General features: G+C 35.4%; 1 protein-coding gene across 3 annotated transcripts in view; it reads right to left on the reverse strand.

Moving 5' to 3' along the window:
* PRKDC (protein kinase, DNA-activated, catalytic subunit) overlaps positions 1–17725 on the reverse strand; it is a 214760-nt gene that overhangs the window by 159475 nt on the left and 37560 nt on the right. For all 3 annotated transcript variants that reach the window (XM_007085581.3, XM_042972680.1, XM_042972681.1), the window contains 4 exons: positions 8165–8268; positions 5529–5619; positions 4567–4730; positions 3706–3858 (listed from right to left, as the gene is read on the reverse strand). In XM_007085581.3, the coding sequence (XP_007085643.2) occupies positions 3706–3858; positions 4567–4730; positions 5529–5619; positions 8165–8268 (512 nt within the window). The remainder of the gene's footprint in view (positions 1–3705; positions 3859–4566; positions 4731–5528; positions 5620–8164; positions 8269–17725) is intronic.

Consider the following 17725-nt stretch of genomic DNA (forward strand, 5'->3'; position numbering starts at 1 on the left):
TTTGGAACACAGCAATTACCTAGACAAACGGTTACACATCAGATCCTCATTATACATGAAAAGTAAAAAGTTTATAGCAGAAGTGAAGGCAAACATTCCCTATCTTTATATCCTAAACATTTCTGTGTCTCAAAATACTAAGGCTCCTACAGAATACCAAGAAATCTAGGGGAGTTTTATCTCCCCCACTGACACTGAGCTCAAGAATGAAGCACACTGGTGTGTATACCAGGCCAAAAATCAGGTGAAATGTCTTGGGATTCAGACTAAACACAGAGCCCTCTTGCACTTGGATACTTTTCCCCAAAAGAATAGCTTTCTAACCTTTGAAGCCATTTTAAGGATTAAGCAAAGTAAAAGCTCTTACCTTTCTTTCAGTTTGAAAGTTTAACTGGTCTTAAAGCATTATTTTTTTTCCCCAAAAGAATTATACACTCTTATTCATACTACATATGAATTCATACAATTATTCACAAAATCATATATATATGTCTGTGTGTACATATATATGCGTAGACACATGCATACAACACATATATACACACACCTTACACAAATTATAGAAAATGTAGAAAACTATCCATCTGCAACCCTATATCCCAAAAGTAACCACTGTGAACATTAAGTATCACTGTTAACTTTCAAAATAATTTTTTAAACACATTTAAATATATGTATATGCACACTTAAAAATAATACACATTTTTATAACCACTTTTCCTCTTAATGTTGAATATTTTTGTATAAATATATAAGCTATAACAGCATTTTTATTAGCTATCTGGTATCCTATATATAGACATACCATGACCAGTTGCCCAAATCCTATTATTAGAAATGCAGGTATTTTTCTTTTTCTTTTTTTTTTAACGTTTATTTATTTTGAGAGAGAGAGAGAAAGTGCAAGCAGGGAAGGGGCAGAAAGAGAGGGAGACACAGAATCCAAAGCAGATTCAGGCTCTGAGCTGTCAGCACAGAGCCCGACACAGGGCTCGAACTCAAACCACAAGACCATGACCTGAGCCAAAGTCGGACGTGCAACTGAGTGAGCCATCAAGGTGCCCCTAGAGATGCAGGCATTTCTAATTTGTGACTGTTCTAAAGAAATCACGGCAAAGTCCAATATACACTGGTCTGAGCACATCTCTAGTCAGGAAAGTGCTGGACCAGGGCTGCAGGTCACCCAGCGTTTTGTTCTGCTCACAGAGAACCTGTGCCCACCCACATTCTCTCCAGCCACAACTCCCAACGTCCTTTCCATCATGCTTGGCAACACTTACCATTGTCAATTTTTAAAATATTTTACAACAGCTGAAAATAATAGCATTTTAATTTTAATTTCCTTATTTACTAAAAAGATTGAATATTTTAAAATATATTTCATTGGCCATATGTATCTCTTCATTTATAAGCTGCCTATTTTTGTTCTTTATTTGCTCATTTTTAAATCTTTTCTATCTTCAGTAGAATGTTACAAAAAAATTCCCCACATTATGTATACATTACAATTGTGAGTTTTGTGCCATTCAGTATTTTTAAACATTTATAAAGTCAAAACTATCAAGACATTAACATTTTTTTCTATACATCTGCTTTCTGTATTTTGTCGGAAAATCTCCACTTCTACGCAAAACTTTAGGGAAAGACATGGAAGGCTGTCTACACTGTAACGATAATAAAATCCATCCGAGTAGCAGAAATCACATCCTGTACATAAAGAGTTTCTGAATGCTATGATCCTTTTTATAAGTAAAGCATATATGCACATTTGTAAAAACGTATTTTCACAAAGATCTGGGCATATATTCACGAAATTTTCAATAGAGGATAAAGTAGATTTTCCAGGGAAATAAGACTGGGAAAGGGGTGATGAGATGGAGGTTCACTTTTAGTTTCATGTGTTTCTATATTAAAAAACATATTTTATCATGAAAAAGACCATTCCAATCCAAAGATACACACGGACAGACAGCATGCTGTAACTAATTACATTTTTCTGTAATATATTCATAGTTTGTTTATCCTTCTCTTAATTTGAATTAATTTTTCAGGTTAGTTGACTGGCCTAAGATTATTTATTAAATGATCCACTTCTAACTTAAAAGCCTCTTCTACCATATATACAATTTTGATGTACACACATGAACCCACTTGGCAGCCACAAGACCCTCCCACTGGTCTATCTCTGCCTAGCTCAACCCTATTATAAATAACATGGCTTTAGCATTTGCTAAAGCAAGACTTCCTTCACTACTCTACCCTTTCAAAATTGTTCTTGGTGAGGCTCAAGCAATTATTCTTTCAGATTACTTTTTAGGTTCAAAATGAAATTAATTATGATCTTTCTGCTGGAATGGTACCGAACTTACTGATCAGGGAACAGCTGGTGTTTTTTTCAATATTGATTCTTCTATCTCAGATACAGAGCATGCTCATTTTGTATTCATAAAACATATATTTACCTGACATATTAAAGTTCATTTATAGACATTTTATATATATTTTTGATGCTGCTATGAGTAAGATACTGTAGACCTATTTTCAAAGTGATCAATCCTAATATTTAAGATAAATGAGAACACTGATATATGAGAATTTTGTTTTGTAATTCATCAGTTTCTTCCTTTGTTAATTCCTACAGTTTATCGGTTGACACTCTTGGGCTTTCCAGGTTTAAAAAAATTACATTCAAAATAATAATCTCTTCTTCCTTTCTAATGCCCTTGCCCTCAGGGAACTCATGGCCTGGTGAGAGGCCCAAATACTAACCACTGCAAGTAACTAACTGAATGCACATGAAGCAATACTGAGCAACCACTCCACACTGCAGGCACTGCCCCTCAACAGGCCAACTCACTTCTCACCTTGGGCTTCTATCCTGGCCCGGGCACAAGGCGGCATTAGCGCTTCATGCCTGGGGATGATTCAACTCTAGAATTCAGGGAGACATTCTTTTCATATTAAAGAGAACACTAAACTACTAATAGTTTCAGCAGGACAAACACCTTTGAGGGTTCTATGGAGGGAATTACTGCTTCTGAAATCCGTTTCTATGGTAAATTTCCAATTTTAACCAAACATCCTATTTAATCACAGCACATTTGAATACATTGCTGGATTGTATTCATTCATATATGTTGAAGAATTTTCCATTATATTTAGAAATGAGTTTTCTTGTTTTTAATAAATGATCTTTCATTTAGCTTCCTCTTTTGTGTGTGCATCCTGGTACCGAAGATATCATAGCTTCATGAAATGAACTGAGAATTCTACTTTTTCCTGCTTCATGCAGCAATGGAGAATTTGCCACAAAGTCATCAGAAAGAGGCCACTTGTCATTATTTCCACTCTTATACATGGTTACTTGTCTCTTCTTCATTCCTAGAGACTGTTAAGTCCCTACATGAGGGCAGACTGCAAATTCAGCTTTAGATGCCTATACTATCAGCAACTATTAGCTAGATCAGTGATTCATTCCCAAACTGTGGCACATTAAAAATCACCAGGAGAGCTTTTAAAAGTCCTGATCCCCAGGTCATACCCCTGAAGAATTAAATCACAGTTACAAGGGGCAGCAGCCAGGCAGCGGCATTTATGTTAAGATCCCCAGGGTATTCCAACCCGCAGCAAGCTTTGATGATCACTGAACAAGATCCAACTTTTTTAAGCTTTGCAACTGTGCCAGATTCAATGTCACTCACTTACCTGATCTACATCACATGCAAGTTGAAGTAGCACGGGGAAAGTTCGCTTGTAGAGCTGGTACATGGGTGGGAAACCCTGACCACTTTCAGGCATCTGAGTGGCTTTTCCCAACATAAACATAACTATGCTGTGTAAAAGTTCACAAGCTGCAACCTAAAACAAGCCAGGAGTTCAACAAGTTTAAGTTTCCAGGTTTACAAGAGAAGAATATTTTGAAATGTTACTCAACTTAGCCCTTTAAAAAGTTACCTGTAGCAGGTAACTATCATTCCCAAATATAAATTAACTGGAAGCAGCACTTCTTGCATAAAACTAATGCTTCTGTGCACTTTGATCTGCATCCAAGAGGTAAGAATGAAAACTTAACACGATTTAGACAAACTGGGAATGGTACCTTCAAAGAAATATGTTTCATTGCTACCATTATCACAGAACTTTACTTCATTTGTCAGCACATTTTTAACCTTCACTTTCAGTAAATATATTTTTAAAACATTTTTTGGAAATTTACAAATGAATTTCATGAAAACTTGAGATTGTCTGTTTCTAACCTCCCAAGTTAAGGTGATAATAATGGTGCACAAATTGGAAATAAGTTTTAAGTACACTTGGTACTGCATTTTCTATTCTGGACAGTTTTTTGGTATATTAGTGTTTTACCAGGTTATTATCTACTAAGATTTACGTTTACTTTTTACTAGTAACATCTACTTCTGATAATTAAGTCACTGTCTAATTGCTATATTACAGAATATACAGAATTAATAATATTGGAATGTCTGAAATATATTATCTATTTCCAAACAAATACAGGTCTTAAAAAGCATAGATTATAAATAAAATAATAAGAAATGAAAGTACTTTAGTTTGTCTGTCACTAGCTGAAAGAGCTAACTCTGTGACCCGAGGCAAGAACACATCCAGATAAATGACAGGCTTCATTTCTATAAATGGTACTGCAAAACTGAGTCTTTTTTCTCTGTCCCATGCCACATATTTCTTCATCATTTCATCTGAGGATGTGGCTGTTAAAAAAAATCAGGAAGAGCATGTTTTCATTCAAAATCTTTCTAATATCAATCGCTCTACAATTCATTAGTGAAAGTAGAATGCTTTTATACTTTTAACACATCATTCATCTTTCCTTTTTTGTTTTTACTTCAGACATGTACATGCCATTACATTATCACTGACATACTATTTTTAACTTTGATTTAAAGTAAAATTATGTTTAAGCAAGTTTAATAGTCCGGAATGTTTAGTTTCCATTTTCAGTAAGAATTATTTTAGGTGTTATGTGGAAAAATGGTAAATGAACAATAAAAATCTCTCCTTTGTAAACATTTATTTTCCCAACGTAGGTTCTAACTTCCTAAATAACCAAAAGTCATTAGTATACTTAATATGAAAGATCAAAACTAAAAATACAGATGAATTTTTAGTAATCTAAAATGCTGATTCTGATAGAAAAAAAAAAACACTCTAAATAAATATCCAAATATTAAGAACATCAGAATTTTCAAAGATTAACTTTGAATTCCTGACACAATGTATAATATTAAAAGTGTCAAATTAGATTCTGTTTCGAAATGGAAAATGTGTTTAACAAACCAGACTAGAACATCTTGTCAACAAGTATTGAGTTATCCAGATTGCATGGGTATTGTCAAAACATTTCATTTGGCAAAATATTATTCTTTGTAATCTCACTTGAAAATATATAAATCACATATAGGAGCAAATACTACAATATACCATGATCTGTATATACTCAAAGTACAAATACATCTATAGAGATAAATTTATTTTAAAGGAAAGTTTACCTGTTAGGAGATTTTTGTTTATTTGTCCTCCCAGAAAGCCAAGCATCTGTACTACTCTAATCCTTATTTCTTCTAAGGACAGTACTTCATTCTGCAAATTTGAACAATAATACACATGTGATGATAACGGAATTAAAGATTAAGAGAATTATGAGAAGAAAAAAAACGATTTTATGACCCTCTATGTTATTAATTTCTTTCAATGGTTCATTATATCCTATACAGTACTGTTGTAAATATTACTGCAAATTCATGGAAAGAAGTCATATCTTTTCCAGTTTTGCAGTCAGATGTCCATTTCCAAGGCCAGTGGTCACAAAGTTTTGGCAGGATCCTTTACACCCTTAAAAAATACTAAGGATCCCCAAAGAACTTTTGTTTAAGTGGGTCACGTTTATTGATAATCTCTCCTACTAGAAGTTAAAACCTTGAAATTATTTATTGTTTTATTTAAAAATACGAAACCCAGGGGTGCCTGGGTGGCTCAGCTGGTTCAAAGTCTGACTCCTGATTTCGGCTCAGGTCATGATCTCAGTTCGTGAGATCCAGCCCCACGTTGGGCTCTGTGCTGACAGCGTGGAGCCTGCTGGTGATGCTCTCTCTCCCTCTCTGTGCCCCTCCCCTGCTCGCATCCTCTCTCTCTGTCTCAAAGTAAATAAACAAAACAAATAAACAAACAAAAAAAAAACCCCACTGAAACCCATTACATGTTAACAAATGACATATTTTTAGGAAAAGTAATTACATTTTCCAAATAAAACAAAAAAACCTCAGGAAGGTGACACTGTTTCACACTTGTGCAAATCTCTTCACTGTGTGTCTCACTAGGAAACAACTATAGTGATATGTTGTTAGGCCACATTTGGAAGATGGAGGAGTGTTTTAATAGTCTTTTTAGATAACAGCTTGATACAAATTGAACAAGTCAAAATTTCTCTTTTTTAAATTTTTTTAAGCTTATTTACTTTGAAAGAGGGAGAGAATGAGCAGAGGAGGGGCAGAGAGAGAGGGAAAGAGAGAGAGAGAATCCCAAGCAGTCTCTGCATGGTCAGCACAGAGCCTGATGCGGGGATGGAAGTCATGAACCATGAGATCATGACCTAGGCTGAAACCAAGAGTCAGACGCTCCATCGACTCAGCCACCCAGACGCCCCCACCCCCTCCCCGGTTATTTCTTAGGTACAATGTGGAATCTGAAACCTTACCAATGAATTTGATGTAGTCTGTTATATTAAAATCCACTGGTCTATCCTGCACTTCAAGTGGATTTTTTTACCTATGCATGACTTGGTAACATAATGTACTGGTGATGTGAAAATACTGGTTTACTGGGTTATGCAGATCTTACAAATGTTGACACGTTTCATTATGTATGCAAAAAAGTCACATTGGTTAATATCAACAATATTATCAGAAAACTCTTTAAGTTAAAAAGCTGTCAAGTTCACGGTAACGGTTTCAAGTTTTCCAAAATTTAATTTTTGTTTAAAACCTTGCAATTTTATCATTGGCAACAAATACTCTCAGATGTTTTCTTTGAAGTGACAGTCTCACTCTATTTTAGATAAAATCTCTGCCAAATACCGAACAGCCACAGTTTGTCAGTTGTTCTTTCAAGTGAAAACGGTGTTCCTGAAAAAGTGCCTACTTTAGCTCACAGCTCAAAACATCACAAAGTGCTTTTCCTAAAGACAATTGCCACACTGCACTATGCAACAGACTGCTTTATGCACACTTCCTGTTTCATCACACAGAACATTAAGAAGACATGTGTTCAAGGGTCAAGATTTAATAAAGTGCTTAGGAATGAACAGTGTTACCCGTCATTACACCATAGTGCAAATGTCAATGAGTAAAAATAGCTTTGGCCTTGCACCCTGGAACCCACAGAGTCCTCACATCAAGAACCACTCTCCTAATGAGAAATTGTCTATCTGTAAAGAAGTTTTATTTGTAAAACCAGAAATATGCTCAAGTAATTTTATTTTGTTTTATTTATATGTGATAAAAGAATTTAAATATTTTAGACAGCCATCTCCAGTTCTACGCAGCGTCTCAATCAAAAGCTGTCAAAAATAACGAGGTGGAGGCATTTACCCTAGAGCTTACATTATCAGTTCTAGACACTAAAAGTTTTTCAAATTTTAATTTTCACTCCATACCTAAAATAGGTATTTTCTCTATAGTCCCTTTTCTCTCTTTATTCTTTGTTTCCTATTACATTATAAGCCACATCTCAAAAACCTAATCTCAAGAAATCGTCACCAAAAAAACATAAACCCTGGCATCAATTAAACTTGACAAAATAATACATTTAAGGCCTAAATGAATCAATCTTACATATCCATAATATCAATATTCTGATTGCTTACTGAAGATGATCCATATTACTTTCTTTCAGCCACTAAATATATTTTAAGGTAAAGAAAACAAGAAAACATGATCAAGACAATAAACCAGATAGTTAATATTTCTTACATTTTTATGGCTCAAAATACACTGAAACTATTTCTATACTGTTCTCTACTTTATAGATAAGAATAACTAACATTTTAAACAAAGATTTTTACTCTTCATAAGTTTAGAATCTGATCTCTCCATTGTTTAAGGTAAAGAATATACAAAGGATTTCTTACCGATGAAATGTTCTTTGTCTTTTTCAGATGCTTTAACACAACTTTATTAAATCCTTTCTGGGCAGCCCGAGAAAGTGCTGACACTTCCCAGTTCTTGGTCTCATCTATCAACAGTAAACAAAAATAAATTTCAAATAGCATCCACTCATTTATTTGATGCACACTAGGGAGTACACAGAATACTGCCAAATAGAGACATTAAAATCCTAATTTTAATTATGATTAAAATATTAAGTTTCCACAACTTAATATAATTATTTATATAATTATATAATTATATAATTATATTAATAATTATATTATAATTATATAATTATATTAATAATTATATTATAATTAATATAATTATATAATATTAATATTAATATAATTAATATAAATAATTAATAATGGTTGTCCTGGTTTTAAATATCATTGTCTACTAAAAGAAACATGGTTCCTTGAAGAAGTGGCTAACTCCAGACATTGGGTAGACCTATATTTATAAGAGGAGCCTGAATCACCTTTTTGGTTCTAGGAAGGAGCTGCTTGAAGCAGCCAATTCCCACTCCTTATATGGAAGCCAAATCTGGAACAATCTGAGCATAAAAATGAATAACAAAGATAAAAGACTAGAGCCACTGGAAAAATAAGAATCCACAAGTTCCTACTAATATAAAGAAGTGAGAAAATGAAGTAATTTCTTACAATAGAATGCCAACTAGTACGATGGAATGATGGAGTCAGAAAATCACTATTTTACAACCATCGCAGTAGTAAGAGATTCAGGAAGAATAATCAAGGGGTACTCGTGAGGAGCAAGAATATTTACAGTTGTGAAGTATCTCTCCATAAAATTTTTTTAAAATGATTACAAACTTAGAGAAAATTTTAAAGTATGGCAAAAACATACTTTTCTTTCCTGAACCATTTAAGAGTAAGTTACCAGCCTGATGCCCCACCACTCCTCAATACTTTAGGTATGTTTGCTACAAGGACATTCTCCTACATGACAGTCACTGCAACTATCCAAATTAGGACATTCATCTTGAGACATGACCCACAATTAACCTTCAGCCCCACTCAGGTTCTAGCATTGAGCTTAATAATGTCTTTATTCAAAACCACATGTCATATTTAGCTGTCCTGTCTTTTTAGTAACCTTTGAACCGAAACAATTTAGTCTTCCTTTGAATTTAATGAACACTCAAAAAATTATATGCCAGGAATTTTGTATACTGTTCCTTTATCTGGATTTGTCTAATGTTTTCTCGTGATTCGATTCAGGGTATAGAAGCCAGTTATAACATTTTACCAATGCCTTTACTAACTACTGAGTTAAATAAATTCTTTGACACATGTACACTTTATTACCAGTGTAGAGCCCTAACTGTAAAGCTATAAAGTTATTTTTCATGAGTTCTGCAGATGCCCAGTAGATTGGCTGACAGAGCCAAGTAAGCTATGTTCGTTGGAAGACACCTCACGGGTGATTTAATCCCAGCACGTCTTTTCTGGGCTCCAGAAATGAAACCTAAACGACAACAGAACCTTACCTCTGCTTTGTCTAGTTTCCCTCTCTATAATTTTGTGCTTTTGGTTTGCTTATGCCCAAGAAGCAAGTCTCCATGGGTGGGAGCAATAACTAAGAATTTGTTTGCTGACCATTTGGTGACCTTTTGTGTTCAGATGTTAGAGATCTACTCTCTGATGGGCCAGAGATAAAAAGAGGATTTGTTTGTTTTTTGAGCTCAGACTAATTCAGAATTTTGTACAATGGGAACAAGAGCTCTTTGATATCTGAATTGGTCAATGTTTTACCTTACTATTGTGTCTCTGGAGCTAGGACTCAAATTGCAGATCTAAAGCACTATGCTCTCCATCTGTTGTTGTAGCGATGTGCCTGAACTGACAAAGGCCTTTACTTCTCCTGAAGTGCATAATATTCTCCTGTATCTGAAAGGTATTAATAGATTAGATTATAAAGTATCTTCAAGGAGCTCTGTTGGGCCTCGTACATGCAAAATATAAAATGAATGTTCCTATAATTCTCTGAAAATGCTTTCAACGTTTACTATAATGCTTTAGATGCGCCATACTAAAATAAAAAATCTTAGAGAAACTAACGCAGAAACATTTCAGGAATCCATATTACATGACTAAGGCATATCTTTGTTAAATGAAACAAGTTTAATAATTTTAAGTTTAATTTTATTTTTAACTTTTTTTTTTTTATTTGAGAGAGAGCACATGCGAGAGTGGGGAAGGGGCAGAGGGAGAATCTCAAGCAGGATCCATGCGGGGCTCAATCCCACAATCCTAGGATTATGGCGTGAGCCAAAATCAAGACTTGGATGCTTGGTTTAAATTTTAAATATGTCTTTTTATCTATTAGTGTTAATTATAATACAAGTGTACATTATTGTACTTGGGCTTGTTTTTCCCTATACTTATTCAGGCTTACTAAGCCAATGTGCTAACATACTTCTCATTTTTTATTGCCATATAAGACACATAACATAAAATGTATTCTTTCAACCATTTTTATGTGTACATTTAAGTGGCACTAACTACATTCACAATGTTGCCTAATCATCACCACCATCTACCTCCAGAACTTTCTCATTATCACAAACAGTCCCATGTAAATTTTAAGTTATGAAAAACATTATAAATTTATGTACAACCTGAACCATGATTTGGACAAACTTTTTATTTCCCCAATACTTATGTTTTGTAGCATGACAGCAGCTGGAAGATAACTTCTAAGATCTTTAGGCAACTTGAAACCTTGGACTGAGTGAATTAATAGAAAAATCACTACACATGCAGATAATTACTCAGTAAAATATAAAATCTGAAACGATGATCAGTCAGCATCACTTTTAAGTTTGTGTGCTTTTGTTTGTTTTTATAGGATATAACAAGAAAGGACCTTGGGGTCATGTTAATGAATGTGTATATGCTGCCAATTGGAGTTGTATAGGGATGGACATGGCTGAAGACAATGGTGTCATGTGTGCTCACAAACTGAATTTGAGAAGTCCGTGAGTACGGAAGACAATTCTCAATTATCCACTCTGAGTTTTCTTGGTAAAAAAGAAATTTGTTTGGTAGTAAGTTATATTCGATAAGCTGTTGAAGCTACTGTAGAAGCAATACTGCAGAAATACAATTTGGGGTACGCTTCTCTCTTAAGGACAGTTTTCTCATAAAGCACAGTCTTGGGCTTTTTGGTGTCTAGAACACTTTTCACAACTGGGTCTTAGTAAGACCCCACATATCTTTGCTTATGTGGGTTTGAACTAGTAATAGTTACCATAGTAAAAGCAAATATTTTTTTAAGACTTACTGAATTGAAGATCATGTTAACATGCATACCACCTAAGATGTTAGTGTTACTCTGAAAAGTGATTTTATGAACTCCCTGAGACAGAACTGCTTCAAGGTTGTGCTTATTTTTTTGTTGTCCTTGCCTGAGGGCACAGAAAAAAAGTGTTTAATGTCCAAGAATTTACTACATATGTTTACTTCTTAGGCATTTTATGAATTCAGGTCTACATTTAAGTCTTTAATCGATTTTATTTTTGTGTATGCTATAAGAAAATGATCCAGTTTCATTCTTTTACATGCAGTTCTCCAATTTTCCCAATAACATTTATCAAACACACTGTCCTTTCCCCATTATATATTCTACCTCGAGCTTTGTCCTTCTTTCTCAAGATGGCTTTGGCCATTTGTGGTCTTTTGTGGTTCATACAAATTTTAGGATTATTTGTTCTAGCTCTGTGAAAGTGCCATTGGTATTTTGATAGGGATTGCACTGAATCTATAGATTGCTTTTAATAGTATGGACATTTTAACAATACTAATTTTTCCAAACCATAAGCAGGGTACATCTTTCCATTTGCTTGTGTCATCTTTAATGTCTTTCATCAACGTCATACAGTTTTCAGAGTACAGGTCTTTCACCTCTGTGGTTAGGTTTACTCCAAGATATTTTATTCTTTTTGATTCAATTGTAAATGGAATTTTCTTAATTCCTCTGACAGTTCATTATTAGTGTACAGAAATGCAACAGATTTCCACATATTAGTTTTAATCCTGCAACTTTAATGAATTTATTGATTTAAAAAAAATTTTTTTTAATATTTATTTTTGAGAGAGACAGAGACAGAATGTGAATGGGTTAGGGGCAGAGAGAGAGGGAGACACAGAATCCGAAGCAGGCTTCAGGCTCTGAGCTGTCAGCACAGAGCCCGATGTGGTGCTTGAACTCACGAACTGTGACATCGTGACCTGAGCCAAAGTCGGATGCTCAACTGACTGAGCCACTGGGGCCCCAGAATTTATTTTTGTTTCTAGTGGCATCTTTAGGATTTTCTATCACATCATCTACAAATAGTGACAGTTTTGTTTTACTTCTTACCAATTTGGATGCCTTTTATTTTTAGATCTAATTGTTCTGGCTAGGACTTCAGTACTATGTTGAATAAAAGTGGTAAGAGTTGACATCCTCCTTGTCTTGTTGCTGATCTTAGAGGAAAAGCTTTCAGCTTTTCACCATTGAGTATATTAGCTGTGACTTTGTCATACACAGACTTTATTATGTTGCTATGTCTCTATACCCACTTTCTTGAGATTTTTTATCAAAAACAGATGAATTGTGTCCAATGTTTTTTCTATTATCTATTAAGATGATCTCATGATTTTTATCCTTCGTTTGGTTAATGGAGTGTATCACATTGATTGATCTGTGGATGGTGAACCATCCTTGCATCCCTGGAATAAATCCCATTTGATCCCTGTGTATGATCCTTTTAATGTATTTTGAATTCAGTTTGTTAATATTCTGATGAGGGTTTTGGTGTCTATGTTCATCACGGACATTGACCTGTAATTTCCTTCTTTTGTAGTGTCTTTGGTTGTAGTATCAGAGCAATGCTGGCCTTACAGAATTAATCTCAAAGCATTCCTTCTTCTTCAATTTTTGAAACAGTTTGAGGATAGGTATTAACTTTTCTTTAAAAGTGAGGTAGAATTCACCTGTGAAGCCATCTGGTCCCAGACATTTGTTTGTGAGGGGGGTTTTTGATTACCGATTCAATTTCATTACTAGTAATAGGTCTGTTCAGGTTTTCTAGTTTTTCCTAATTCAGTCTTGGATGATTGCAGGTTTCTAGAATTTTTAAAAAAAATTTTTTTAATGTTTATTTATTTTGGAGAGAGAGAGACACAGAGACAGAATGCAAGCAGGGGAGGGGCAGAGAGAGGATGCAGAATCCGAAGCAGGCTCCAGGCTCCGAGCTGTGAGCACAGAGCCCGATGCAGGGCTGGAACCCACAGACCATGACATCATGGCCTGAGCTGAAGTCGGATACTCAACCGACTGAGCCACCCAGGCACCTCAACATGTTTCTAGAATTTATCTATTTCTACTAGGTTGTCCAGTTATTGGCATATAATTATTTGTAGTAGTCTCTCATAATCTCTTGTAAAATTTTTGTGGTATTAGTTATAGCTTCTCTTTTATTACGGATTTGATTTGGGCTCTTAATGAGTCTAGCTAAAGATTTATCTTTTTTCTATTTTTTTAAAGTGTCCAAAGAACCAGCTCTGTTTCATTAATTTTTTTTTTTTTTTTTTTGTCTGTTTCAATTATTTCTGGTCTGATCCTTATCCCTTTCACTAACTTTGTGCTTTGCTTTTCTCTTTCTAGTTCCTTTAGGTGTAGGTTAGATTGTTTGAGATTATCCTTGTATTCTGAGGCTGGCCTATGTTGCTATAAATTTCCCTCTTAGAACTGTTTTTATTGTGTCCCATAGACTTTGGAATGTTGTATTTCCATTTTCATTTGTCTCAAAGTATATTTTTTAATTTTCTCTTTGCTTTCTTTATGGACTCATTAGTTGTTTAGGAGCATGTTGTTTAGCCTCCACGTGTTTGTCTATTCCAATTCTTTTTCCTTGCAATTGAGTTCTAGTTTTGTACTATTGTGGTAAGAAAAGATGCTTGATACAACTTCAGTCTTCTTACCTTTACTGAGATTTGTTTTGTGGCCTAACACATGATCTGTCCTAAAGAATGTCTTAGAGAATACTCCACATGCACTTGAAAAGAACACATATTCTGCTGGTTTTGGATGGAATGTTCTGTACATATCTGTTAAGTCCATCTGGCCCAGTGTGTCACTGAAGGCCACTGTTTCCTTTCTGATTTTCTATCTAAACGATTTATCCATTGATGTAAGTAGGGTGTTAAAGTAAATCCCCTAGTATTATTATTTCTCCTTTTGTCTATAAATATTTGCTTTACATATTTAGGTGCTCATATACTGAGTGCACAGATACTTTCAACTATTATGTGCCCTTATTGAATTGATCCCTTTATCATTATCGAGTTAGCCTGTCTCTTGTTATAGTCTTTATTTTTAAGACTATTGTACCTCACATAAAAGAGACAAAAAGTAAAAATTTTTAAAAATATAATTAAAACAAAGTTTATTTTGTCTGAAATAAGTACTGCTACCCTGGCTTTTTTTCTTCTTCATTTCCATTTGCATAGAATATCTTCCATTCCTTCACTTTCAGTCTGTATGTGTCTTTTTGTCTTCTGGTCTGACATGAGTCATTACCGGCAGCATATTAATGGGTCTTAATTTAGTTTTTTAATCCATTCATCCTTTGTCTTTTGATTGGAGCATTTAGTCCATTTACATTTAATTATTGATAGGTATGCACTTATTGCCATTTTGTTCATTGTCTTCTAGTTGTGTTTTAGTTCTTCTTGTTCCATTCCTCTTCTCTTGTTCTCCTCCCTTGTGATTTGATGACTTTCTTTAGTGTTATATTTGGATTCTTTCCTCTTTATTTTTTACAGATCTATTACAGGGTTTTGAATTCTGGTTACCATGAGTTTCATATATAATACCCTACATATACAGCATTCTATTTTAAGTTAATCGTTACTGAAATCTGAACATATTCTAAAAGTGCCATATTTTTACTCCCCCCACGTTTTATCTTTCTTTTGCGTACCCCTTAACTAATTATTGTAGATATCACTGATTTTACTTTTGTTTTTTAACCTACGTATAAACTTTAAAAGCAATTAATCCACTATCTTCACTATGTATTTACCTTGATCAGGAAGATTTATACTTTTTATATTTTTTTGCTACTAATTAATACCCTTTCTTTTCAGCTTAAGTCTCTTTTATAAGGCCTGTTTAATGGTGATGAACTCCTTTAGTTTGGGACACTCTCTCTCCTTTAATTCTGAATGATAACTTTGCTGGGAAGAGTGCTCTTGATTTTAGTTTTTTTTCCCCCTTTCATCACTGTGAATATATCATGCCACTCTTCTGGCCTGCAAAGTTTCTGCTGAAAAATCAGCTCAGAGCCTTATGGGGCTTTCCTTGTATATAATTAGTTGCTTTTCTTTTGCTGCTTTTAGATTTTATCTTTATTTTTTGCCATTCTAATTATGTGGCTTGATATGGACCTCTTTGGGTTCATGTTGTTTGGAACTCTCTGTGCTTCCTGTACCTGGATATCCGTTTCCTTCCCCCAGTTAGGAGAGTTCTCAGCCATTATTTATTCAAGTAAAATTTCTGCCCTTTTGTCTACTTCTTCTGGACTCCCATAATGCCAATGATAGTATGCATGATGTTGTCCCAAAGGGCCCTTAATCTATTCTAATTGTAAAAATTCATTTTTCTTTTTCCTGTTTCATTTGGGTAACTTCCACCACTCTGTCTTCCAGTCACTGATCCATTCTTCTGTATCATCTAATCTGCTGGCTCTGAAGCCCAGCTGTGATTGTTCTAGGTACACTGGTGGTGGGGCTGCCCCCACAGGGCAGAAGCTGATGGGTGGGGGGCAGTCCTGGCTGAGGCTGCCCACAGGATGTGATGGAGTTGCATCTGCTTAGGGTGGGATCAAGGCCACCAGCCAGTACAGCAGGGTGGGAGCCATTTTGGAATGGTGCCTGCTGAGGTGGGTAGGTCGCACAAAGGTGGTTTGCTGGGAACACCGGGGTGGCATGAGTGTTGCAAGACAGACAAGGTGTCAGACCCGGCATCCATCAACACTTCTATTCCCAGAGAAAGTTACTAACAGCCCTGCCCCTCTGGCACACTCTAAAATCAGTCAATAAATCTCCCTCATATGTGGACCAGGTGCTTTTCAAACTGTTGCCTCCTTGTTTAGTCTCAGAGTGAGTAAGTTTCTGCATAGGCCCTTTAAGAGTACAGTCTTGGGGTACCTGGGTGGCTCAGTCAGTTAAGCGCCCAACTTTGGCTCAGGTCATGATCTTATGGTTTGTGGTTGGACATCCACGTTGGACTCTGCTGACAGCTCAGGGCCTGGAGCCTGCTTCAGATTCTGTGTCTCCCTCTCTCTCTGCCCCGCCCCTGTTCACGCACTTTCTCTCCCTCTCAAAAATAAAAATAAACATTAAGAAAAAAAAAAAAAAGGAGAAAGCAGGCAAAAACCTCTTTGATCTTGCCCGCAGCAATTTCTTACTCAACATGTCTCTGGAGGCAAGGGAAACAAAAGCAAAAATGAACTACTGGGACCTCATCAAAATAAAAAGCTTCTGCACAGCAAAGGAAACAATCAGCAAAACTAAAAGGCAACTGACAGAATGGGAGAAGATAACTGCAAATGACGTATCAGATAAAGGGTTAGTATCCAAAATCTACAAAGAACTTATCAAACTCAACACCCAAAAAACAAGTAATCCAGTGAAGAAATGGGCAAAAGACATAAATAGACACTTCTCCAAAGAAGACATCCAGATGGCCAACCGACACATGAAAAAAGGCTCCACATCACTCATCATCAGGGAAATACAAATCAAAACCACAATGAGATACCACCTTACGCCTGTCAGAATGGCTAACATTAACTCAGGGAACAACAGAGGTTGGCGAGGATGCGGAGAAAGAGGATCTCTTTTGCATTGTTGGTGGGATGCAAGCTGGTGCAGCCACTCTGGAAAACAGTATGGAGGGCCTTCAAAAAAACTAAAAATAGAACTACCCTACGACCCAGCAATTGCACTACTAGGCATTTATCTAAGGGATACAGGTGTGCTGTTTCGAAGGGACACATGCACCCCCAAGTTTATAGCAGCACTATCGACAATAGCCAAAGTATGGAAAGAGCCCAAATGTCCATCGATGGATGAATGGATAAAGAAGTTGTGGTCTATATATACAATGGAGTATTACTCAGCAATCAAAAAGAATGAAATCTTGCCACTTGCAACTACGTGGATGGAACTGGAGGGTATTATGCTAAATGAAATTAGTCAGAGAAAAACATAATCATATGACTTCACTCATATGAGGACTTTAAGATACACAACAGATGAACATAAGGGAAGGGAAACAAAAATAATATAAAAACAGGGAGGGGGACAGAACAAGAGACTCATAAATATGGAGAACAAACTAAGGATTGCTGGAGGGGTTGTGGGAGGGGGGATGGGCTAAATGGGTAAGGGGCATTAAGGAATCTACTGAAATCATTGCTTCACTATATACTAAATAATCTGGATGTAAATTTTAAAAAATAA

The sequence above is a fragment of the Panthera tigris genome, chromosome F2 (genome assembly GCF_018350195.1).
Source record: "Panthera tigris isolate Pti1 chromosome F2, P.tigris_Pti1_mat1.1, whole genome shotgun sequence".
Lineage (NCBI taxonomy): Eukaryota > Metazoa > Chordata > Mammalia > Carnivora > Felidae > Panthera > Panthera tigris.